Below are 25,080 nucleotides of genomic sequence, written 5' to 3'. Positions count from 1 at the left end.
TCTCCATGGTAACTGGTTGTGGTTATATCTTTGGAGAGACAGATTAAAGAGATTCAAAGGAAGAAATTAAAGCCGGAGACTTGATGGATAGGAAAGAAAGGGGGTGGGGGGATGGAGAGATCTATCACCAAGAAAAAAGGATGTTTATGGCAGTTTCTTTCACATCCTGTGCCTTTAAAGCCAAAAAGAGAAATGCAGCCTGGGATGCAGCCTCATTAAACAATATGAGGGCTCTTTATCATGTGGCAACCCACCGGAAGTAGGGCTGCGATCCATCTTGGGTTCCGACCCATCGTTTAAGAAGCCAGGCTTTTACGGGAAGTGTGAATGTGGTTTGCGATGAAAAGATGGGATGAGGTGTGTGTGTGTGGATGTCTATTTGTGTGTGTGTCTGCAGTGCACGCTATTATTATGTTGCTGTGGTTGTAATGATGTAAGATGCTCGCAAGGGCGTAAACAAGAGCAGCACGCTATCTACAAACAACATATGAAAACATCATGTTTCTCTGGGTCTCAAATAGATGATGACAATATGTAGATTTCAGACCCCATTTGTACCAGAAAAAGTTAAATTGACTTTCAGGATTTTTGCTATTTAGGGGACCAAATACAATTACAAATGTTGTTTTTTTGGTCAGATTGTGCCAAGAAACACATATCGTTGATGGGATGTTGACATTTCCCTGAAGATTTCAGTAACCATTTGCTGTACGATTAAAAATATTTTAAACCTGTTTCCGAAGTTGAGACTCTGTTTCTTAATCATAACAAAGAAGTAAAATGAGTTAAAAGTAATTTGTATCGTACAGTGGATAGAATAGTTTTTCATCCAGATGGTTAGAAAAGTCTTTGAGGATTCTGGAAATACCTTCAGAACAGCGGTAAGTAAAGATTGACGTGTAATTATCTTTTTTAGAGGGAGGATGGTTACTATTGTGACTCAAAAGCAATGCTTATACATAAGAGGCACAGACTGGGGTTAGGCACAAACTGGTAGGTACCATGTTTTTATTTTCATTTTGCCAAACTCATGTTTCATTTGCTCTGGCAGATAGGTCTGGCTGATCTCTTATGGACCAATCTCAATGTTTTATCTTATGTGTGATCAGTTTAAGAAAGCAGCAGTTCTGTTCAGCACAGTTTTTCAGGCTCACGAAACTCAGATCAAACTGTCAAACTAGGCAGCAATGATCAAATATGACTCGATATTCTGTTACTGTATTGCCAATTTTCTTGCATAAAATGTCTTCAGAAATGCATTTTAGTGTACTGTTTGGTTTACTTTGATTGGTTATAGGTCACGTTTCATCACTCTGATTGGTTGTAAGTCTATCCATATGTATCCAGACGCATTTTGCCCTGCACTGTTGATAAGGCCCCATGATAATCGAAAATGAACTGAGAGGCCCCCCCACACACACACACACTTTGATTGGAGCGTTGCTCTTTTATGGCAACTGTGGTTCAGGAGGTAGGCAGATCATCCACTAATTGGAGGATCAGTAGGTTCGAGTCACCTCCAGTCTGCATGTCGAAGTTTCCTTGGGCAAGACACTGAACCCAATATTACTCCCATCAGTATGTGAATGTGTGTTCAAAACGGTGAATGTGGCAAGTAGTGTATCAGCTCCTTGAGCGGTCCAAAGACTAGAAAGTCGCAACTCCAAGTCCATTTACTATTTACATTACTTTAGCCAACTGTTGATGTTTATAATTTGCAGTAAACAGAGGGGCACTATATGCATATGTAGGATTGCTTGGTATTTGATATTTTTTAGCCATGCTTGCTAAACTACTGACATGGCACTGATTTAACTACATTGTGATCAGTAATCAGTGCTCAGCAGTTTAATCGCATGACCTGCATGTGCAACATCAGTCACATCTGAAGTTCAAAAACTAGCATTCGTCTTCGGATCAAGGAAGAAGTTGTTATCATGTCATCGATGTCCTGCGTGTCACATGACACCTGACCCAGCTCGATTTCCTAATGGAGCTCAGATGATAAACTGGGAAACGCGGTTGAAAGTTCAGAACAAAGCTAGTAAGCTGACCTTTGAGGTAAACTCACATATGCTGTTCCTGAGGTCAAGAATGAACTTTCAAGGTCAAGCCATTAAATCATGCATCACTGCCAATACAACAGAAACAACAGAAAAATGTGTCTCTAAATACCTAAACACCCCACTGTATGTTTTTGTATGTGGCTTACATCAGTTCATAACCCCCTTTTTTTTAAACCTCTCTGGCAGATTGATCAATTTGAATCATTCTGCTAAAATTAAACACTGACGCTCATGCTCTTTCTCTGTTATTGCCTTATCCAACCCCCCACCCCCCTTCATCCCTTCTGCCTTGTCAATCAGTAGAAGGAGGAAAAAGTCATTAAATCTCTCTGTTGGCCATATATGTAATTACAGTCTGCCTGTATGTTGCTAAATACGCCCCGGCGCTAGTCTGGTCTCCCTGGTCATGTTTTTTCCTCCCACCGGTTGTGTTTAAAGCCCTTATAATTGGCAGAGGCAGCGTGTCAGGATTAGAAGCTGCTGGTTTGAAACCCCTTTCCCCTCGCCTGCCTAGCCCCCCCACCCACCCCACCCCATGCAGACAACCACAACTTTAGGCCGGCTTCAATTTCTAAACTCCCTCTTAACCTTCTTCGGTACCCTCGCATCACATGATTTCCAATTAAAGAAGAAATATCATCAAAGTTTAATTAATGCCGAATTTGAGTCCTAGGTAGACATCTGTGTTACTGAGTTAAACTGTTTCTTACTAACATATTTTATTATGTTAGTAATTTTTTATTACAATATAAATGTAATAAAACAGTTAATTCTATATTGGCTTTTGTGACTCATCACCAAATTCTCAGCATTTATTTATTAAAAAAATACTTTTAATTGAATCCATTGTTAAATACTGCCCCAACTGTATTACCTAACATAACCTTCCATGTTTTCTCTACCAACTGCTAGCCGGAAAAAAAAACACGTAACATCTGTACATCCATAGACCTATGTATCCTTACATCTCCCCACAAAGTGTTACATTATAAAACCGTTCATGGATCACATTGTTGGCCTTGTAAAAGGTTTTCACAAGTGTTAATTAAGTCGGTGTATATTTGACCGGTGCCTGCAGGACGCCTGCGGTCAGTTGTCTACCTCTCTCATCTCACACTACAGTCCTCTTATTCAGAACACCACTTTCCAAGTAGGTCACTGCAAAAAAAGAAGGGAAAAAAAGACATTTGGCAAATGTATTTTCCCCCCTCATCTTTTACCTTAGAGATACCAAATTCATCATTTAAGCTGGTCAATATTTACTTCCAGAAACTAGAACTTTGCAGTGCTGTGGAATTATTTAATGTGTTTTGATGTACAGTTCATAAACCTGCTGGCATTTTGTTTCACAGGACTACAGGGCTACCCCGTGTGTCACTGGCAGTAGTAAATCCCTTGTGGGTTCAGACAAATGACAGTTGTTCGGGCCATCAAAGCATTTAAAGTTGAAATGATGGAGCTGATGGTCAGTGATGTCAGCAAAGATGTTGACTTTGACTGAGTCAGAGCAGTTTCTGGTCAGTAGAGCCCCTAATTTCTCAGTCTGTCCGTCGCTGTCTCCCTGTTTCTGTCTCTCTCCAAAACCTCTCACATCATCTCACACAGTTCTCTCTCTAAAAACTACTGCCCTCTCATCCAGGTCTGTGTGCTGACCCGAGCCATGGTGTAGGAATTCACAAATCTAAAATGTGCATTACATTAAACTAATATATTTTATGTACAAATTATTAGTGAATGATTTGTTTGTACTGGTAGCTCAATTTCCATCAATAACTAGAGGCAACTTTCTGTTCTCATAAGTTTGAAAATTAACATTTTAAATGAACAAATCTTTACTCCTCTTTTAATTAAAGGTGCACAATTGATTGGCAACCTTGGAAAGTAATGGATTAAATAAGCTGTAGAGGCAAAATCTTATTTCAAAACAAATGGAATCTAAAAGATTGTTTTTGCAGGCTACATCAGGATGAGGTTTCTTTTAGAACTTTAACTGGGAAATGTTTCATGAACTGTGTTATAATTGTTTCATCTTAATTTCTTCCTCTGTTTTGAGCCACTGGTGTGTTGGGCTCTGCAAAACATACTGCTGTGACTGTCTGATCAGACAAAGATAGGACCAAAAGTAGGGTTCCCAAGGTTTCTTAAAATAATGCTATATTTATGCTTGCAATAAACCCTGTTTTTTCTCCATTTAAAGTAACACCGAAGCAGGGGGAAATCCATTTAATTTCCAGGTGGTAGTACAGTAAAAATCATTTAAGATATAGATGTGTTAATTCATTCCAAGATGGATATTTTGTTAATTGACAATGTAAACTCAATTTTGCGCTGCTTGATGAAAATGGAGTGCAGATGTTGTTGCTGGGGAATGGAGTCTGGTTGAGGTATAATTATGGTAAGGTAAAATGAGGCTGTTGATGGTGAATGAAGTCAAATGAAGACGTTGTTGACTGGGGTGTTATTTTCAGTGAGGCCTCTGTATGTGCACGACACAGACATGCTTTTGAACAGAAGCAGGGGGAATGGTACACGTATGAACTCTACGCCATGATACATTTCACGCGTCCATTCATGAATGCACATGCACACTTAGACAGAAAAGATGAGGGAACCTGGGTAAAATATTTTTTACTAGACTAGGCCTTCTGTATTTACAAATACACATATATAAATGAGGGAAATCCATCAGATGTTTTCAGCGCCTCAACACACACCCACACACTTGCAAATACACACACAGTTCATGTATGTTCCACTGCCTAACTGCTAGCTCACTGAGTAAACATGCAGCATACATGAGGTTAACAAGTCAACACATCCAGCTAACCCTAACAATCTCCCAATCAGTAAATTCATTCATAAGTCAGCTACAGCTTACTCTGTGACACAGATGAAGAGTTTGGTCAAAGTGACACCTTTAGTAGAGACATCCTTTAAAAAAGTGCTCTAGGTTAGTACAACAACAACAACAACAACAGGTCAATGATGAAATATTGTATGTTCAAGCTTACATATGTGAAAGGTGCTCTACTAGAAATACTGAAAAACAATTATGGGCTAGATTGCCTCCACACAGCTCTCGTCCTAATATGTGAAATAGCGATGTTTTTCACGTTCACATGGGGTAACATGCACGTGTGGCTTGACTGTCTATCACAACAAGTAACAGAGAAGCTCAGATTACAACACACACAGGGGAGAGTGACTTCATTCTCAGCTTAGGACGCCATTACTCCACTATATCTTTACATAGAAATGAGTTGTTTGCTGCTATATCAATTTTCTGAATATTGATTTCAGTGCCTTTAAGTGTGTATAATGAGCTTTGCTTGGATCAAATTTCACACTAAAGTTGTATCCTTCTGAATAACTTTACCTCCTTATAGTGAAATACATTCAGTCTGACCATGATAAAAATAATCTGTCATGTGTAGAAAACGTGTAATCTGTCGTCGGCGATTAAAGTTGAAATGTGTGTTATTGATATGTAAATAACACAAAAGCACAAAGGATTGTTCAAGCTTAGTTGATGTATGGATTCTTTATTTTTTTCTGTTACCTTAAAAGAAAGAGTGTTATTTCCGCAGAAATAGACATTTCCATTAACAGCAGGATTTTTTATACGTACATTGCCATTACAAAGAACTGTTACTTTTTAAGCAGGCTAACTTCTGCATAAACTTGGCGTTTCTAGCGGTCACTTAAGAGTAAGATGTAACTGGGGCCTCATCTCCAAGAGTTCCTTTGGAAACCCAACAGTTTCGCTTGTATGAAGTCATTAGATTGGCAGCTCTCACCTTGGCGATGTAGCGTGGGGCCTTCATACGTTCTATATGTCTGTTGATCCGCCATTGTGAGTCAGCAGTGAAAAAAAAATGTTACTACACCGGTCAGACACGCAAGAGTGAGCCTGACTCGGAATTCAGACTTGAACATTCTGTTTCATTGCACTTTTACGTGTCAGAAGTTGGAAGTTCTCAATTTCTCAGTACAATGCACGCAGCATAATCTGCAGCGAGCTGACTGAAAAGAGTCACTAACCCTGCAGCACATTTGAATATAGCAAGGGAATGTCAGCATACACACATATATGGTATTTCTTGGCAAAGAGGAAAGTATAAGTGCTTTCATTAGTGGGTCATATGATCAATCACCACAGCAACAACAGCACACTTTCTTTTAATGTGGAGTTCCTCTTTAACAAATGCGTCAAGCCAGCTCAGTGTGTCTTCATTAACTCATTATTCAGCTCCATGTTAAAAAGGCCTTGCCAATAGCTCTGTGGCCTTTTCACCCTCGCTGCCATGTTCTAGATGGCACGTAGTCTCTTGCTACTGTTTTGAATGGTCTTTATGAAAGCCATTGTAACCGTACGAACAATAGTGAAGCAGTGAAGCAGTATCTAAAAGGGTATTTGAATGGAAATGTCTTCATTCAATAAACAGCTGAACAATAAAACACCATGTAATTTCCCTAGTTTCTGTTTTCCACAAAATAAATATTTCTTTGTCTTTGTAGAATTGAGTCTTTCGGTGGGAGTGGTGGTGCCAATAAAAGAATATTTAATATTTTTGATTTCCTGCTTCCCCTGTTTTGTAGTAGCAGCAATATGGAGTGTTATCAGCTCGATTTTTGTTTCATTTTTCATTGAAATCTGTCACTAATTCTTACTTTCCCATTGACTTACTACTGCATTTGCCATCACTTTATGTTCTGGATCATTGGTTTCTCATCTTTCTCTCAGTGCATCATCTGGATTTCCTCCTCCTTCATCTAGGTTTCTATTAAATGCCTGTCCCTGTATCTTTCCACTTGTTCTCTGTTACTCTGCATAAACCCCCCTCCACCCTGCCCAAAGGCCAACGCCCCCCACCCCCACCCCAGACAGCTGTCTCACCGCAGCACAGAGCAACGATGTGACACTGTGCTATAAATATGAGTATACATAGATACACACAAACACACACACACACACGTGCACACACATACACGCACTCATACACACACTATAAATACCATCTCTGTGCAAAACACACTGCTGCAGTATAAATATTTAAGTATAAATGTGTAATGAATTTATTGATATGTTGCCCATGCCAGCAGGCACCGTTTTGAGCCGCAGAGTGGTGAACCAGTGTGGTGGGATTGAAGTGGTGCTGAGGGATTGTGGGAACGCATGTTCTGAGTTAGGCAACTGACCAATCGGTGGGCTGGAAGCTGGAAGCCGCATCACAGAAAGAGCTACTGATCAGTACCAGTCTTCATAGCCATCCATCTCTCTTTTGCCCTTTCTCGCCCTCTTTCTTTTTTCGCTTCTTGCTTTCTTTATCTCTATCCTTTCTTTCTTGCTCTTTTTCATTGGTATCAACTCGGGTTCTTCCGGTGTCTTTGTTCCTCCTTCTTTCTATCACCTTTTTCTTTCTGATTGTTTTCACTCTGCCATACACTACCACTTTTCTGTGGTGCTGTCTTTATCACTTATTTTTTCCTCTCACTGACAGTGTCTTTGCCCTTCCATCAGTTTTTTTCTCTTCATACTTCGTCAAGTTTGAATTTGTTAATTGGTAGTTACACACACGATCTACAAGCATGTGTCTGATTTATAAATGAGGATATGAAAATCTTTACAAAATGAGAGAAAATTGTTTCTCTAGCATGTTTTCCACACAGCTCCACCCAGACTCATAGACGTATAGATGAACAGGTTTTCTGTAAAGTGGGCAACAAGTGACTCAAGATGTTAGAAGTGACAGATACTTATGTTGCTGAATTGATACTACTTTTTTCAGAGTAGAACAAAACATATGAACTCAAAGGTTCTTATGATTGAATGGTTGTTGGAAACGTGTCATATTGCTGATGGATTGACATTAATGGAAACTGTGCATTTTTTACGTAACATTAATCTCTAAATACAGCTAATGCATTCTACATATGTAGATGAGTTTCTTTGATTGAGTGTGTAACAATGTGCCTCCTGAAAAAAGACAGAAAAAGTAACAAAACCTGCTCTCAAACTAGACACAGTGTCTATTGTTGTCGTGGTTTTATTGGGAGTAGCTAGTATCACTTCCTTTTGATAACAATCTCGATTAACAGTGCTGTTTGTTCAATAAAATTGTTCCACTGTCCCTATTTCCTTCCTCGGTAGTAGTTGTTCCACTCTGGTAACTATTTGCCTCATGGGGAAGTTAATCTGATGTAGATTTCTTTTAAAACTAAGGTACTAAGGAATGATTTTGCTCTATTGCGAAATTAGCTAAATACTTCTGAATGTGCTGGATTTGAGAATAGACCAGTTCTGTCTTACTGTTTATGCATGAACCATTATTTAGCTAAGAAGATCCCACTGAAGTTTGCCATATCTTTTTCAGTTGCTGACAGGACATTAAGAGTTACAAACAGAACAAAACTATAATGTTACTTCAAAGGAAACCACGGCAGATGTGTTTTCTCCCCAGAATAACATTTTGATGGTAACAGATGTTAAAAAATTCTATCCAGAGGCTTTGTGGGATTGTTATCCATTGGATGGTCTTTGACGATGACATTTGAATCAGGAAAGATACAGTTTACAGATTGAGTGTGTGAATGATAAATCTTAGATTATATATAGATTTGTTGTGAGTGCAAGCTACATGGTTCTCCTCACCATCATCACTCTGGGTTATTGATGCAGGTGGTGTTGGCATCAGCAGCTGAAGACACAGGGGCTAAAAGGATTGTTTTTTACTTTCTGGTTCCTATGTGGGTAGACAAGGGGTGTGGTAGCTTAATCAACTGTTTTATGTGGATGGGGTTGCTGACAGAATCCTTTAGGGAAATGGGAAACCTTCTATACCCGCTACAGTCTGGATTCAAGGCAGGCTACCTATTGGAGATGCTGTATTGTACCCTCTTTGTGGTGACAGTGGTTCTGCATACAATAGCACACTACTAGAGCACACTCATTATTCTCCATCCTCATACATACTGGCTCTCTCTGCTGCGTGCGTTAATGACATGCTTAACTACCCGACCCTCCTTTCCGCTCTTGAAGGGTTGTGTATCTCAGGGTCTGAGGAGTCGCTCCTACCACGTGACATAGAAAGCATCAGTTGCTGCAGCCTGGCCCCCCTCAGCCCTCAGCCTCTGCCTCCACACAAGGACACCTGGTTCTGTCACACTTGCATGGCTTCTACCACTGCAATGCTGATGACACTCAGCTATCTTAATCATTTCACCATCTGGCAATCAGGTGGAGGTACGCATTACTGCTCCCCTTGAACATGTTAAGACTGAACATAGCCACTTTCTAATATGAACAGTGTCTAATTCATAAGACATTTTTCGGAGTTGCTGTATCACACATGTAGCAGACAACAGAAGATTGTCCGTGTCAGATAAGTTCTCACTTATTGGAAATACTCTGTATGGTTTAGGCAAGGGGCGGAGCCTGTGTAGACGGTGCAGGAGGCAAGACAAGACATGATTTACATCACGGTCATGTAGTCTGTTCGTACTTTGGTCATAAAGAACAGAAGTTGACGGATTTCATTTTTGTGTGTTTTATTGTGAGCCACATGATAGAAACATCAACACGCCCACTCATTCACTGCAAATTTTCCAGACAGTGACCAGAACTATTCACGGCTCAATCGGACATTGCATGGATTTTGTAATAGGGGCAGGGTTAAAGTCTGCATAATGTCAGGTCCAGCTGATTTGGACATTTGCATTCTCACATACAGACCTCCGTTTAATGTCTAGATCATTTCAGATTTGCAGTGCATGTGGGATAGGAGTTTTTGTTGCTTCAACGGTAGTGAATATGGAGACTTGTCCATCACAGTAACCATTCTATCACTTTCATAGAGCCAGGTCTCTAGGACTCATTCTTGATCAAGGTCCTCCTTTGTACAAGCTGCAGATGGGATAAACTCCCCACTGCACTGTAAGCCTACTGTAGCACTAAACACAGTCTTGGCTCTTGGTCCTATAGAGGCTGAATGCAATAACTGTAAGAAGCTTTGGACAAGAGTGTCTGCCAAATTAATATAATATAATATAATATAATGTAGTGAAAATATATGACTGAAGGCTAGAGATTTTGCTTGGACTGAATAATGAATAATGGAGCAGGGGATAAACAGTTAAGTGGTTTTCTGAGTTCTTACCTCCATAAACAATCATATAGTATGTGTCTTTGTGCTCCACTCTCTCATTTCCCTTCTCTAACTTTGTATTCTTTCTCACTTTCTTTACACCTTCCAGTTGTGTTTACATCCTCTTCCTCCACGCGACCAAATCTTCTTGTCATCCCACTTACCCTCCCCTGACCTCTTCCCTCCTCATCTGTGGACCTTCTCCTTTCCTCATCTCTCATCAGCTCTCCCTCTCTTTGTCCCTCCCTGCGTTCTTTCAAAGCCACGTCCCTCTGTCCTTCATCCAGCTCCCCTCATCAGAGGTCACTGTTGTTTTTCTCTGATTCCGGTTAGCATGCCTGTACATATGCATGTTTAAGTGTGTGCATGTCAGTGGTTAAGAGTGAATTGACTCTGTTTTCATATCCCTCTATCTCTTCAATTTCTGTGTTTACCTTTGAGCACCCAAAGTAATCATATTGTCACAGCCTGTTTCAGGGATCTCAGTCCACTTCTCTGCCCCATTGTGCTTATCCACTTATCTCTTTTGCTTTCTACTCCACTTTACCTGTCTTTGTCTATCCTTGTTTATGTTCTGCTTGTTGTTTGCCTCTCCCATTTTTCCCCATCTTTTCATTCCTCTCTCTCTTTCTCACTTGCCCTCCTCCCCTTTTGCTTTCTCTCCCTCTTTCTACCCAAAGTTCTGCAGTCCAGCTGGCATGGTTTTCTAGTGGTGTAGTAAAATATAAATATAATAAGGACGTTTTTGAGCTGGTGAATCCATTCTGAGCAGAGAAACATCACCACAGAGCCCACAGATGTGGCACACACTCAGGAGAGAGAGGGATGGAGAGAGGGAGAAAAGATCCCTCATATGACATGGAGAGAGTACAGCAGGAGCACTGACTGCATTATTGTTGGCATTACCCAGCTACTGGACTTGTTATTAGGACACTTCATACACATTTGACTCAAGTCTTCGTCAACAATCTTCAAGCAAGTCTCCAATCTTCCCAAGTCTTTTTTTAGGACTAGTTTTTGAAAGGAACATTTGAAAAACAATCCTCATGCAATTAATAAATATGCCAAAAAGTGCAATTAAGAGGAAGTTCAATGACTTTCTGAGATATGAATTTGATTTCTTAGCTGCATTTAGACCGTTGCATTCATCTCAATACTCAATCATGGTTAGAAAAATTTATTTACTTTATTTTCTTTTAAAATCAAATAGTTTATTTTCCAAAGCTGAAGACCCAAATAGTTTCACAATGGTCATGCTAGGAAGACAACTAATACAAACTATTTAATTGTATTGTTTATTGTTGCATTATATTCTATGATGGACAGAAATATTCTGAGAAGCAATGTGTGCACATTTATGTGTGGTCGTATTCTGTAATAATGTAATTTTACAACTAAACATTGCATGTGTTGTGTATTTGTGCTGATGTGGCTACCTGCATGCTAATGCATTCTTACATGTATGCATGTATGCTTCCATCTCTCTGTCCATATGTGTTTAGTGTCAGAGCACAGCGTACTCCAGTTCACTGGGCAGCTCTTTTTGTTTGCTTTAGCCATGCGGTGGCTAGCCTAGCCCGCTAACTCCAAGACACATTTAGCCTGTGCTCCACTTTTATATCACCCTGCCTTTATTTTCCTTCTGTCTGCTCTCTGACCAAACACGCTGCACTGAACTAGCCTTTAGAAAGACTAGTATCGGTGCCACTCTCAACCATTGATAGACAGTTTTGGTCATTGTGGTTTCCATTGGCTGCCGTGTTAGCTCCGGCTTTGCTCCTAAACTGCCTCGGCCAAATGGCACTCCCTGCCAAAAATGTATGTCGAAATGTGTGAATGAAAGGCTACAGTTAAGTGCAGCACATCCAGGAAGTTTTATCTCCTTGTCCTGGAAGATTAAGGCTTACAAGGTTTCAGACTCTGATGCCTTGAAGCACAGTGTATAAAAAAATGTAGTGTTAGGTGTTTATTGTGGTCTGGGTTTGAACGCTGGAGTGTGTGAAGGCACAGAAGTAGGAGGAGAAGGAGGAAGAGGGATGGTGGTTTTAGCCACCAGCTGTTGTTACCTTGAGCATAACGTCCTTTAACCCCCATTACAGCGAATCACCACAAGCCACAGACACGCTAGCTTCCACTGACTGCAAAACAACCTAAACTCACTTGTTTACCAGCTAATGTGCCATGTATTCACTCTCTCTTACTGATTCAACTCCTCTCCCATATTTATCTTTCTTTTATCGACTCCTCATTTCACATCTTGCTCCCTCATATGTTCTCCTAAACCTCTTTGTACAATTTTCTCACCCTCTCTCATTATCTCTCTGTCTGTCTATGTCATCCTTTTTCACATGCTTTCTATTTCTCTCTCTTCATCTCCTTCTTAGCATTTACTTTCATCTGTGTCTTCCTCCTTTTGCCCCACTAGGAGCCTTTGTTGGTTAGGGCCCTGAGTATGCGTGGGTAACCCCGATGCCCATGCAAAGGCCCTTAGCTGTGGACTCATAGAGTCCCAGTGCCAGTAGATGAAAGCAGAGAGAGAGATGCTGGGGCTGGCACCCATCTCTCGCTGTCCTGCCACCGTGGCCTCTTATTTCACAGAGAAAATTAATAACTTTAACAAACATCAATGAGCAAGGGCCTGATGCTCGGTTGGCTTGTCGGCTGCCCTGGTGTATGTGTGTATATGTGTGTGTGTGTGTGTGTGTGTGTGTGTGTGTGTGTGTGTGTGTGTGTGTGTGTGTGTGTGTGTGTGTGTGTGTGTGTGTGTGTGTGTGTGTGTGTCCATTAGCCTGTGACTGTGTACTGCACACACATGACTGGATATGAAGGTTTTTGCGGGTGTGTGTGTGTAGGCCTGCACGTGTGTGAGTGTGTGTGTGTGTGTGTGTGTGTGTGTGTGTGTGTGTGTGTGTGTGTGTGTGTGTGTGTGTGTGTGTGTGTGTGTGTGTGTTTGTGTGCGTGTTTGTGTGCATGTGTGTTTATGCTCATACCTTACAATATGTGAACCATTGCAGTAATGCAAAAGGCTTTGAGAAATGATGTAAGACAGAACTTGATAGGCTGATAAATAACAACAGAGAAAGGAGATTTTTGGGGGGTATGTGGGGTGTCCTTCTCCACTTTGGTTTGGTCTGATCAGATTGTCTGCTTGAAAGGCCATATCCTTTCTTGAGGCAAAGAAGAACTGAAAGACGGATGGATGAAGGATGAAGGGAGGACTGGATGGATGGGAGAATGTGACCACTTCTGAAGCATTGTCGACAGCCACGCTGAATAGGCAGCGGGCCTGCCTGGAGCCACGCCCGTATTTATGATCTTCAAAGGAAGGATGACACATACACACATACACACATACACACACACACACACACACACACACACACACACACACACACACACACACACACACACACACACACACACACACACACACACACACACACACACACACACACACACACACACACACACACACACACACAAACACACACAGCAACAAAATCTTGATAGTTACACAAAAACATACATGCTTGTGAAAACACAGACATTTGCATATAGATTTCTGCTCCCATACTGTATGTTATAGATCGCAATAGCTCTTTGGTTGTGTCTCTAAACTGAAATGTCATCTGCACAGCTGTTAAATATTGTAAATAGAAAATAAACTGCATGCACGCTGCACCTTTAACCTGAAAACGATACAAAGTACTTTACAATGCCTTACATGTACCAACGTGCAAGCCGCTAGTCTCATCACTGGTTGCAGTTTGGGGTTCAGTGTCTTCATCAAGGACATTTATGCTGTGTTTTCACTCTATGGGATGACTCTTCTCTAATCAACTTGACACTTTTTTGGTTGTCCATAAGCAAAGGTTTTGGATAGTACCTGGTACTCTTTTTAGTACCCCCTCGGCCAAGGTTCCAAGCCAGCTCAGCCGGTACTTGAAGGTGGAGATAAAACACCACAGATGAGTCAGAAAGAATCGTCACTAACTAGACAAGAGATAACCTGCACAAACCTGTATTTTTTAAATAGCCAAGCTACTGTCTACAGCGACCGTAATTGTTTTGTTCATTCTCGCCAGATTTTAAAAAATGAAAGCCCCAACAAATCTATGCCGTAGACTACGGCGTGCAATTGATGAAGTGCAGTGTGTTTTGGTTGGAATTAGCACCTATCCTCCTGAAATGCAACTTGTCCTTGATACAAAAGAAGAGTTTGAACTGATTAAACAACTGTGATATTATGGGTTAATTAGTTACCTTCAGAGGTGCTGGTAGGGGGATTATGTAAGCTTTGGACCGAGCCAGGTTAGCTGCTTCTCCCTGCTTCGAGTCTTTGTGCCAAGTTAAGCTAACTAGCTGCTAGCTATGAGAGAGGTATTGATCTTCTTAATTAACTCTCAGCAAGAAAGCAGAGAAGCTAATTTCCCCAAAAGTCAACATTTAATGGACGACATGATCTACCACCCAAGGCACTTCCACCTATTGATCTGAAAGCAACATTTTAGCTGTAAGACTTCACAAAAGGTGGTCAATGACCATGCCCACCACACTTCCCTGACTGAAATTGACAAGTATCCTCTGTATCACTTGTAACCAAAAAATAGAAAACATAAGTAGAGAAATTCCCCTTCTACAATGAGGTGATTTTGATTTCTTTTAACTGACTTGTATGTTCCATACCAGGAAAGCTCTGATGAATTTACACAAGTCATAGTTGATGTTCTATTTCAGCTAAAAGGCAAACACAGCTATAGATGGCTGTTTACCGTGTGTGAATCCCTCTCTTTGCTTTTCTCTGTTCCATCAAGAGACATGAAAAGCGGTAGTGCAGCAGAAATACTTTATGGTGTTTACCCTCACAAATAATAAAACATAAATTGTGGAAACCCTCAGCCTTGTACAGTTCAGTTCATTCAAAGGAGCCTGCCCTGAGAAACAGTGGTGAGACCACTGATTTTCTGTGGGCAAATATTTGAAGAGCTAATTTGGAGGGGTTGGGTTTGCTGGTGTTAAACTGTGTGTATGTGTTTGTGTGTGTGTGTGTGTGTGTGTGTGTGTGTGTGTGTGTGTGTGTGTGTGTGTGTGTGTGTGTGTGTGTGTGTGTGTGTGTGTGTGTGTGTGTGTGTGTGTGTGCGTGTGTGCGTGTGTGTGTGTGTGCGTGTGTGCGTGTGTGTGTGTGTGTGTGTGTGAGAGAGCCACACGCAGCCAGGGAGCCAGACAGCCAAAAGTATTACATTTAAGATGTTATTTGTCCATTTTAGGAAACTTGCATAAAGTTATTAATCTTATTGATCAATTAGGACAATTGTCTAGACTAATTGGTACTGTGGATCAGCAGTCATTCAGTCAGCCAGTCAGTCATAGATTTAGGCAGTCAGCAAGTCAAACAATCATGTGTGTCAGTCAGTCAATCAGTTATTCAGTCAAGCAATGCTTCAGTTACTCCACCTGCCAAGCATCCAGGAAATCAGTCTGTCTCACAGTTAGTAAACTACCCTATTAATAGTCAGTCAACTAGAAACTAGCCACCCAGTCAAAAGTGACCCTTGACCTTATTTGATATTGGAATGCAGCTGGGGAATAGAAAAACATTGGTGGCTGCATACTCCAGGAAATTGATTGGTTTAATTGATCGTGATTGCCTGTTGTTTACAGTCTAAAACAACAATTACAAAAATAGGTTATCAGTATGCAGAGCTGTCAAGGGCACAGACAGACAAAGACAAGAACTGGAAATGTTAAGCGGCAGCAATGTAGGGCAAAGCTTATGTTTGCTGCTTGCTTGCCTGCCTGCCTGCTGACTGTGGACAGGACTCTCCAGTGCACCCTGTGCCCAGGAGGGGCGGGGTGGGTGGCAGAATAGGGACAGAGGGAGAGAGGGAGAGGAGAGAGGAGGGCAGGACTGGCAGGGTGCGGTCTGAAGTGGCAACATTTCGTTTTGGATCACTCAAATCCCTTCAATTCAACTGGAAAGCTGCAGCTTGTTGCACATCGGCCGCATATGGAGAGGAGAAGCTTTCAATCCAGAGAGGGCACCGACCAACAGCGGGCGAAAAGTGGCTGATGTTGTGACAGTTCCCCAGAGCAAAATAAAGAGAGGGAGAGAAACCACAACACTGCAACTTGGATATCAGTAACCACTCTCTCTCTCTTCCTTTAACTCTCTCACCCACCAAATCGACTTTGAACCTGTTTGTTTAAATACACGGACTTTACAGCCTGCACACTACTGTTGATTCTGTAAGGCGGAGGGAGCGAAGTTTCTCAATTTGGGTTCATTTTCCGGAGCCGCTAAAAAAACTTTTTGGTTTCCCCATGGTGCCTGGAGGCTCCGATGTGAGCTTTTTTTATCCGAGTGTTTCGGACGGGATGTCGCGACTGCCACGGACGATGGAGTCGGGAACTGAGCCGGGGAGGTACTGAAGACATCTCTCTCCCCCGGGAGAGTCCTCCCTCCCCCCGGGGCGATGCGGATCTCCTTGTTCCTTCTCACCGCCTCTCTGTGTGCCTTGGTCCTCCTCCTCGCACCTGCCTCGGAGGGCTGCGGGCCGGGGAGGGGGTACGGCAAGAGGCGGCTCCCGAAGAAGCTCATCCCGCTCGCGTACAAGCAATTCAGTCCCAACGTCGCTGAGAAGACACTGGGAGCCAGCGGGAGACCCGAGGGCAAAATAACGCGCAACTCCGAGCGCTTTAAAGAACTGACGCCGAATTACAACACAGATATCATCTTCAAAGATGAGGAGGACACGGGCGCCGACAGGCTCATGACCCAGGTATGAATGGGAGAGCGTGGATGTAAAACATTTTTCACAGATGCGCAAAAATGAACCATTGTTCCCGAGTGGCATCGTAATGTAAACTGACTAAAGTGATAAAATAACTGGATTTCCAATATATTCTTTGGTTAATTCAGAGCTGACAGCACAACAGTCCGTGTAGTTGAATCGACTGAATCACTTCAGGCCAGATTAGCCACACTGTTGCATCCAATTCTCTCCTGAGTGTTTGCCGTCAGTTAAATGTTTAAACCAAAATGATTGATTTCGCTGACTCTCGACCCTTCGTTTCACCTCTCGATTTTGCTACTTGACATTCTTAGCTGCTGATATCGCCTTAGAAGTATTGCTTTCACTCCCATGCTTAGTCTTATTTCGTTGAATAACCTCAATCATCAATCATGCTGTACACATTTCAATCAGGCCACACGGATGGAGGTGCGTAAAACCCAAACTCATTTTAGGGTTAAACTAAAGACTGTGCAAGAACCAATGCAGTAATCTTAATTTTAGTTACATATAGTTTTAATGTGTATTTGTCCAACAAAGAAGGCACCTCTTACCCATATAACATTGTACAACTAGAGCCGTTGCTCCTTTACGCACAGCGCGCCAAATCTCTGCCCAGTTTGTTTTATGTAATTTGATATGTGAAAAAGTAGCCTACCATAATCTAGCATTAATTCTTTAATTCATCCATTATTTCAATGGTGGATACTAATAATTCATTACTACATGAATCTAGAGAGAAAATAGGTCTCCAGATTTGCTGAAAGGCATCTTGACCTTATGTAAGTAACTGGAAAAGTGTTTAATAATCCCAAGCAAGCACACATGGATAGCTGTGTGTACTTTGCCCATTTACCTGACACAATTGTAACAGAGTTATTGTTTAAATTTATTTGTATGTGTTTTAAGTGTGTGAGGTGTGCTCTCATCAATTTTTGCCTTATGGGCATTTTGTCTGATTTTTAGTCCCTCCCTTGTTCTCCCTCTCTGGGTTATGCTGTTCCTCTTTCTGTCAACTCATTCCACCTTCCCTCTCCCCGCCCTAATGTGATGACACTGAGCAGGAGCACACACACACACACACACACACACACAGACACACACACACACACACACACACACACACACACACACACACACACACACACACACACACACACACACACACACACACACACACACACACACACACACACACACACACACACACACACACACACACACACACACACACACACACTCACACTCTCTCTCTTTCTCTCTCTCTATTCCTCTCTCTCTCTCTCTCTCTCTCTCTACATTGTATGTGTCTTTCTGTCTCTGAGCTTGGGCATCTTTTTGTTGACAACATGGCTGTAACATCCCTCACACTTATCATACCCGACTCTTCTTACTATGTCCCTATTCTCTTCTCATCTGTTGATCTTTACCTCCAGCTACTCTCTCAGAATTATAAGGTCCTTTTAATTTTGTTGTTTCTTTTTAACTCCTGCGTTCCTTCCCCTTCCTTGTACCTCTATTTTAGCGTTGTAAAGACAAGTTAAACTCTCTGGCCATCTCTGTGATGAACATGTGGCCTGGTGTTAAGCTGAGAGTGACTGAGGGCTGGGATGAGGACGGTCATCATTCAGAGGACTCGCTGCACTATGAGGGACGTGCTGTCGACATCACCACCTCAGACAGGTATGTGCAATAGTGCACAATATGTGGTGAAAATAATCCAGACCAGACAACATTTAAACTGCTTGCAGTCAGTTAGAGGTCCAATATTGTCTAACTCAATCCACAAAGAAATGCACACAGCCCGTATTGAGAAACTGTGCCTTTAAACAAGCCTTCAGGACCTCTGTACAGTTGTGATGTCACAATACTTTACATAGGTAGAAAGTGCTGCTACAGTGCCGTCATTCCCTCGCTGCAGTGATGGTGCACAGATGCACAGATGCAGATGTGTTTTTTGAACATTAAAGCATGTAAACATGTTCTAGTAGAAACCCAAAGTACAAGATTTGATTTGAAAATCAGCATAATATGGAAGAAGAAGAATACCCCTGGGGCCAAATTCCTCCTGAAATTTGAATGTTTAAAATGTTTTACATTATACAAACATGTCAATGGGCGTCAGTCTTCTGTGCTTGTTTGGAAAAATATGCAGTCAAGCTCTGATTTAATCACATTTGTAGTTTACAATATCTTTTATTTTTTGTTTTTATAGGGACAGAAATAAGTACGCCATGTTGGCCCGGCTGGCAGTAGAAGCTGGATTTGACTGGGTCTACTACGAGTCCAAAGCCCACATTCACTGTAGCGTCAAGTCAGGTAAAAGATGGATATAAGCTACAGTGTGTACAGTGTGTGTGTGTGTGTGTGTGTGTGTGTGTGTGTGTGTGTGTTTGTGTGCGTGCGTGCGTGCATGTGTGTGTGTCTGTGTGTTTGTGTGTGTGCGTGCGTGGGCGCGTGTGTGTATTTATATGTTTTTGTATGTTTTGTGGCCAGCTGTCATTACCACTAATGAGGTTGATACCTTTGTTGGTGATTCACTAATGGTTCACTAATGGTTTATCTTGCATTTCAGTGCCACAATCATCAGTCTCTATGTGTGTCTATGTGTGTGTTTGTGTGTTTGTGGCCTATTGGGAGCCAATCAAAGCAGGCTGGTGCACCTGTGCTCTTTCCTACATTTAGTCTCTCTTCTTTATCTCATTGTATAGTGATCATTCTTTTATGATCCTAGAATATTTAGCCATATAATGTAGAGACAGAGCCAGTGTATAACAACCCTTTTTGGCATGGATGTAGGGCTATAGTGATTGGACAATTCAATAGTTAATATATGCAATAAGTAACATCTACTGTATATTAAAAGTGGCACCCTACTCTCCTTTCTGCATTCCTGCGATAGAGCGTTCATTTTTTTTTTCAGTTTTATTGCGTATCAGATACAGTCTTTATGCAAACAATACTTGACCGCATTCCATCTCGAGCCATGCTAACTCCTTGAGACCCATTTTAGAAACCCATTTACCCATGTCTGGTACCACCAGTTATTTGATGCCAAACTACATTCTAGCAGTCCATTGAGGTTAGTAAGCTGTGAGATGATTAACTCTCCCTTTGTTTTGCAGTTGCTTTTCCTTCAGTAGGTTTCTCTCAGATCTCTTATCTTAGTCTTATCACCTCCCGGCCACAGCCCTCCTTTTTCTGCAGCCCTCTGGCTTACAGACACACACACCTTGGACAAATATTTGGCTGCCTTAAGACTGCTTAACCCACACACACACACACACACACACACACACACACACACACACACACACACTGATTTTGCCTCTTGTAGCCCTAGCAAATACTCCATTCGGTTCTTGCTTCCATTTTCCCAGTTTCATAATTCATTGTTAGGAATCAAGCTCACTGCAATGTGCCAATGCTCTTCCCTTGTGTGGGACCGTTGAACGTGGCCATGTGACTGACTGTTTAAAACACAAACTATGCTGTAATCCAAACAATATCTAGACCCAGGTCTGAGTCTGTGTACCTTCCTGTTTCTCTGACCCCAGACCGTGCTCTGACTGTGGTGATACAATCAGCTGGTTATCCATTAGCTCTCGCTGACTACCTCTTCTTGTCACCTTGTCTTACCATGTCTTAAAGGGACACTTTATTCAGAAATACTCCAACAAGATCAGATGTTAATGCTGTGGCACTTTGGGCAGTCTAAATGAATGACAGTATCCCGACAGAGAAGACATCGACAGACTTTTCTAATAATCTATTATTACATATGTCATAATGATGTGATGTGAAGTGAGAGGACAAAGTATTCCGTTTACAGTAACAACATTATATGAAAAAATAGCAGGGGAGAGCTGCTCTTTTAACTATACATAGTTGTTAAAACACACTCCTTTAACCCCACCAAGTACTTCACATTTTATGGAAACTATATAATTGATTTCATGTCACATTCATGGAACTTATAGGCATTACGAGAGTGCTTAGAGGGCCACGCAAACCTGTTGAAAGAGTTTTTAAAAAATCACTAATAAAGTTTAAAGCAATCAAATTATCAATTTTGGGTTAGAAATCCTCACTGTTGCTCTGTGTGTGCGTGAGTTTTAAGAATAAGGAGAGAGCCAGACGGAGAAGATAAAGTTTAAACATTGTTAACAATCTCCTTCTGATCCCCTGAGATAAAGTTGTCCTTGGGTCAGTGTCAAAGTCTTGCCTGTTTTATAGATCAATCAGTGACCTAGAACTATCTGCAGATGCCTCTGTGCTGTTGCTCTTCTTCTGAGAGAAATTCAAACTGTATTCTTTTCTCCTCATGATCGGACTCCTTGTCCTTTCATGATCACCAAAAATAATGCATTCAAAATTAAAACTAAGTTAAATCAAATCAAATAATCTTATTTATCTTTCTGTCATCTCTCAGAACATTCTGTGGCAGCCAAAACAGGTGGCTGTTTCCCTGGTGATGCCCAGGTTATCCTGGAAGGTGGGGCCACTAAAAAGATGCGTGATCTTCAGGCTGGAGACCGCATCTTGGCCTCTTCGACGACAGATGGTCATAGCCCACTTCTCTACAGCCCGGTCCTATCCTTTCTGGACCAACAGCCCAATGTCACAAAGACTTTCTACATCATTGGCACCAGCGCAGGACTTAATATTACTCTAACAGCCGCTCACTTGATCTTCGTCACAGACTGCACTGGTGGGCTGACTGAGCCAAAACGGGAAGAGACAGCTGAAGAGTTGCTTTTGGTTTCCGTACGTGAGGGCAGGCCTAGATGGAAAGCAGGTCTGAGGACGGTTTTTGCCAGTGACGTCCAGCCAGGACAATGCGTATTTACTTCACAAGGGAAAGTGGGGTCGAGGGCAACACTCTCAGCTGTGACCTTTGTAGAAGAACAGAGGCGCACTGGGCTGTATGCCCCTCTAACCCAGCATGGGTCCATAGTGGTGAACGGTGTGCTGGCATCCTGCTATGCAGCTGTGGACAATCACCATTTGGCCCACTGGGTCTTGGCCCCACTGAGGTTCTTCTACAGCCTGATGGGACCCTCAGAACTGCAGACCGACGGCCTGCACTGGTACCCTTGGCTTCTACAGAAGCTGGGGCAAACACTGTTGGACGCTGGGCATTTCCACCCCTTGGGGATCGAGCAAGGACATAGATAGGAGCCAATGAGACATTTTTGACACGGATGACTTAATTCACTTACCTTTATTAAGGAGCACCAAAGCACAGATCGATGGACCACCAAAGACAGTTGATTTTATACTGAAAATGTGTTTTTTCCACCCTACTTGCCTGTATTTGCTGTACTTCAACAAACTCCTTTTAGTAGCACATGCAAAATTGTGCAAAAGACAAAGAGAAGACACTGGGAGAATTATTTTTTACACTTTTGGCATTTCCATTAATCCCAAGAGTTAGATAAAAGGCAATTATGTGACCGTAAGAATAGACAGAAAGAATATTAAACTCAAATACCAACAGAAATACTGCATAGGTATGTCCCATTCAATTTAAGAGTTGAACATCTATGTCAATATTTTTAGTTCCATTTAGAGCACCTCAAAGATCAAAAGCAGGGACTGTATTTTGAAACAATAGCTTTTAACAAAACAAAAAAAGTGAGATGTGAACACATTCAAGTTTTACCATTCTTTGTACTGTAATTACTGTAATCTGTAAACATGTGTGCAACTTGAAATCATAATAGGGCTTAAGGATATTGCGGAAGGAAATTTAAATTTTTAGAACACCTTATGTGACACATTTTGGGAGGGTTAGAAGAATGGGTTGATGTCAACACATGAAGGAAACATTTGAGGAGGAAAGAAATGGAGAAGCATGGAGAAAACTAACATGGACATGGTGTGATTTGAAGCTCTATATGTACATAGGTATTTATACAGTTCATTTTTAAAAAGGAAAGATATAACAATCTAAGTTTACTGTCAGAATCATCACTGCAGTAAATCCACTGATTCTTTACTCTTCATAGAGCCTATACTGTATGTAGGAATTCATTTACAAAATAACATTCAACTGAACAATGGGGGATGAAGTTCTGTGTATTTAAAGAATGCAATGTAGCAATCGTTGCATGTTGCATTATAGTCGCACATCTGAAAAGGGTTTAGGAATGATGATGGACACTGTTTGTATACTTAAGTACTGATGCAAGATAGATGCATTGGGTTAGAACAACCATGCTGTTAATCTGTTTTTCTAAGTATGTCATCGGCCTTCAGTCAACTTGATTGTCTCAAACTGACTCATATGGTTCATATATACACCTTCATGTTTCTATCAGTTATTTTATTTAAGAATATGTTTTATTTGTGACATTCTTTTCGTTGTTTCGGGTCTAAATTGTCAGGTCAGTAATATCTAGTGAAGGTATACACAACACTCAGGCTGTATTCGACTACTGTATTAAGCAACAGCTATGCATCATATAAAATAGAAGACAGCAAATCTCTTTAATCTTGAAGTTTCTTGATAGCTCTCCTTTGCATGGGTTTTTTTTTTTCTAAATTCCATCTATCACCCAAGACTTAAGACCTACATTGACATAGGTACAAACATTTTGTTTTTTAACATGACAGGAAGCAGATGTTTTAGGTAGTTGAATGAATATGGATAAACGTGTAGTTCATGTTGCCCAGTCGTCACTTATTGAGTATGAAGACAAACTTTGCTATCTAGGAACTCCAAGATGTTATTCTATATGCCTTCTAAAAAAATATGTCACATATGTATATTAAGCTATTGTTGGAGAGACTATTTAAAGATCTATTTTTAGAAAATAATGTTAACTATTATTATTTTCCGCAAACTCTGTGCATACAATTTGTATTTGAAACATAAAGTTGTCGTTTTTAAACCCAAACTACTCTGTGCTTTCTTTGGTGGCAACACATTTAGAAAAGATCATATGCCACACATTATTACTCACTGAATTACTAATATATAATGTTTACTCTATGTAATAAAGTATCTTTGTATTTACATCATGCTTGTTCTGATAGAGAGGCCCTGGCTTTTTTTGTGTCAGAAACACCAATAAGGGCTAGCAGCTGGGTTTCGAGCATGTGCAGATAATCATCTGTTTCATGTTGATACATAAACAGCCATAAAAGTGAGTCATTGCTGTAAATAGTGATGTATCGCAACAACTGGAACAATGTGAATGCAGCATGGATAGCTGTGGTTACAGGGTGGGCTGCTGATTGGTTTCAGTACCACGGACAGCAGCACAGAGCAACAGCTCCTCTTTCCTCCTCATGATGCCTAGATGGGTTTTTTTTTGTTTTTGTTTTTTTCCAGGCTGGAGAAATAGTCCGTGAACACAGCACACCCTGCTGGATGCTTCAGTATTTGCAGAGAAGACATCACGAGCATATAGAGCATGCTGTATAACCAAAGAAGCTCCTAGTGAAAAAAATATTTTGATTTAATAATACATAGTTACATGCATACTATAATGTAGGGTAGAAGTTGCAATTTGGTATACTTTTTAGAAGTACACTAAAATACAGCTTAAAATAAATGTATACAAAAGTGTATTTTTGTAAGCATACTTTAAAACACTTTAAGTACATTTTAGTAAAACATAGTGTTTTAAAAAGGATTTGAAAATAAGTGCACTTTTTTACACTACACTAATTACCAATATAGGTATTTGCAATTCCTCCTTAATTTACAATATAGTTACAATAAAGTACATGTTCCATAAGTACACTGAAATACCACTTTAAGTATTGAAGAATTTGTTTACAGTACATTGATGTTGAACTTAACATCATTACATCTATTTTGAAATCTGCTTTTTAGAAGCATATGCTAAATATAGTTCGCACATCAGTTAGGCACAAAAAGTAAAAGTATACTTGTAATAAATTACTTTAATTAAATTTCTAATACACTGAAGTATACTACTTTTGACCTGGGAGACTACACACAAGAACCACAACAGACCACTAAACAAAAGAAGATTATATGTAATCTTTATTATTATTGGTAATTTAGGTAAAGGAAAAACCTTTTTGTCTTATCCCATAAATCAT

General features: G+C 40.9%; 1 protein-coding gene across 1 annotated transcript; it reads left to right on the top strand.

Moving 5' to 3' along the window:
• Positions 1-16,224: 16,224 nt before the first annotated feature.
• Positions 16,225-23,798, top strand: LOC310953289 (indian hedgehog B protein-like). The gene is made up of 4 exons (XM_083922264.1): positions 16,225-16,989; positions 18,527-18,684; positions 19,217-19,320; positions 21,434-23,798. Exons 1-4 carry the CDS (start codon positions 16,684-16,686, stop codon positions 22,177-22,179), a joined length of 1,314 nt encoding a protein of 437 aa, XP_083778390.1. The 5' UTR covers positions 16,225-16,683; the 3' UTR covers positions 22,180-23,798.
• Positions 23,799-25,080: the final 1,282 nt, after the last annotated feature.

This window comes from Echiichthys vipera (genome assembly GCF_963691815.1).
Source record: "Echiichthys vipera genome assembly, chromosome: 10".
Lineage (NCBI taxonomy): Eukaryota > Metazoa > Chordata > Actinopteri > Perciformes > Trachinidae > Echiichthys > Echiichthys vipera.
This window is presented reverse-complemented; position numbering and strand designations above follow the sequence as displayed.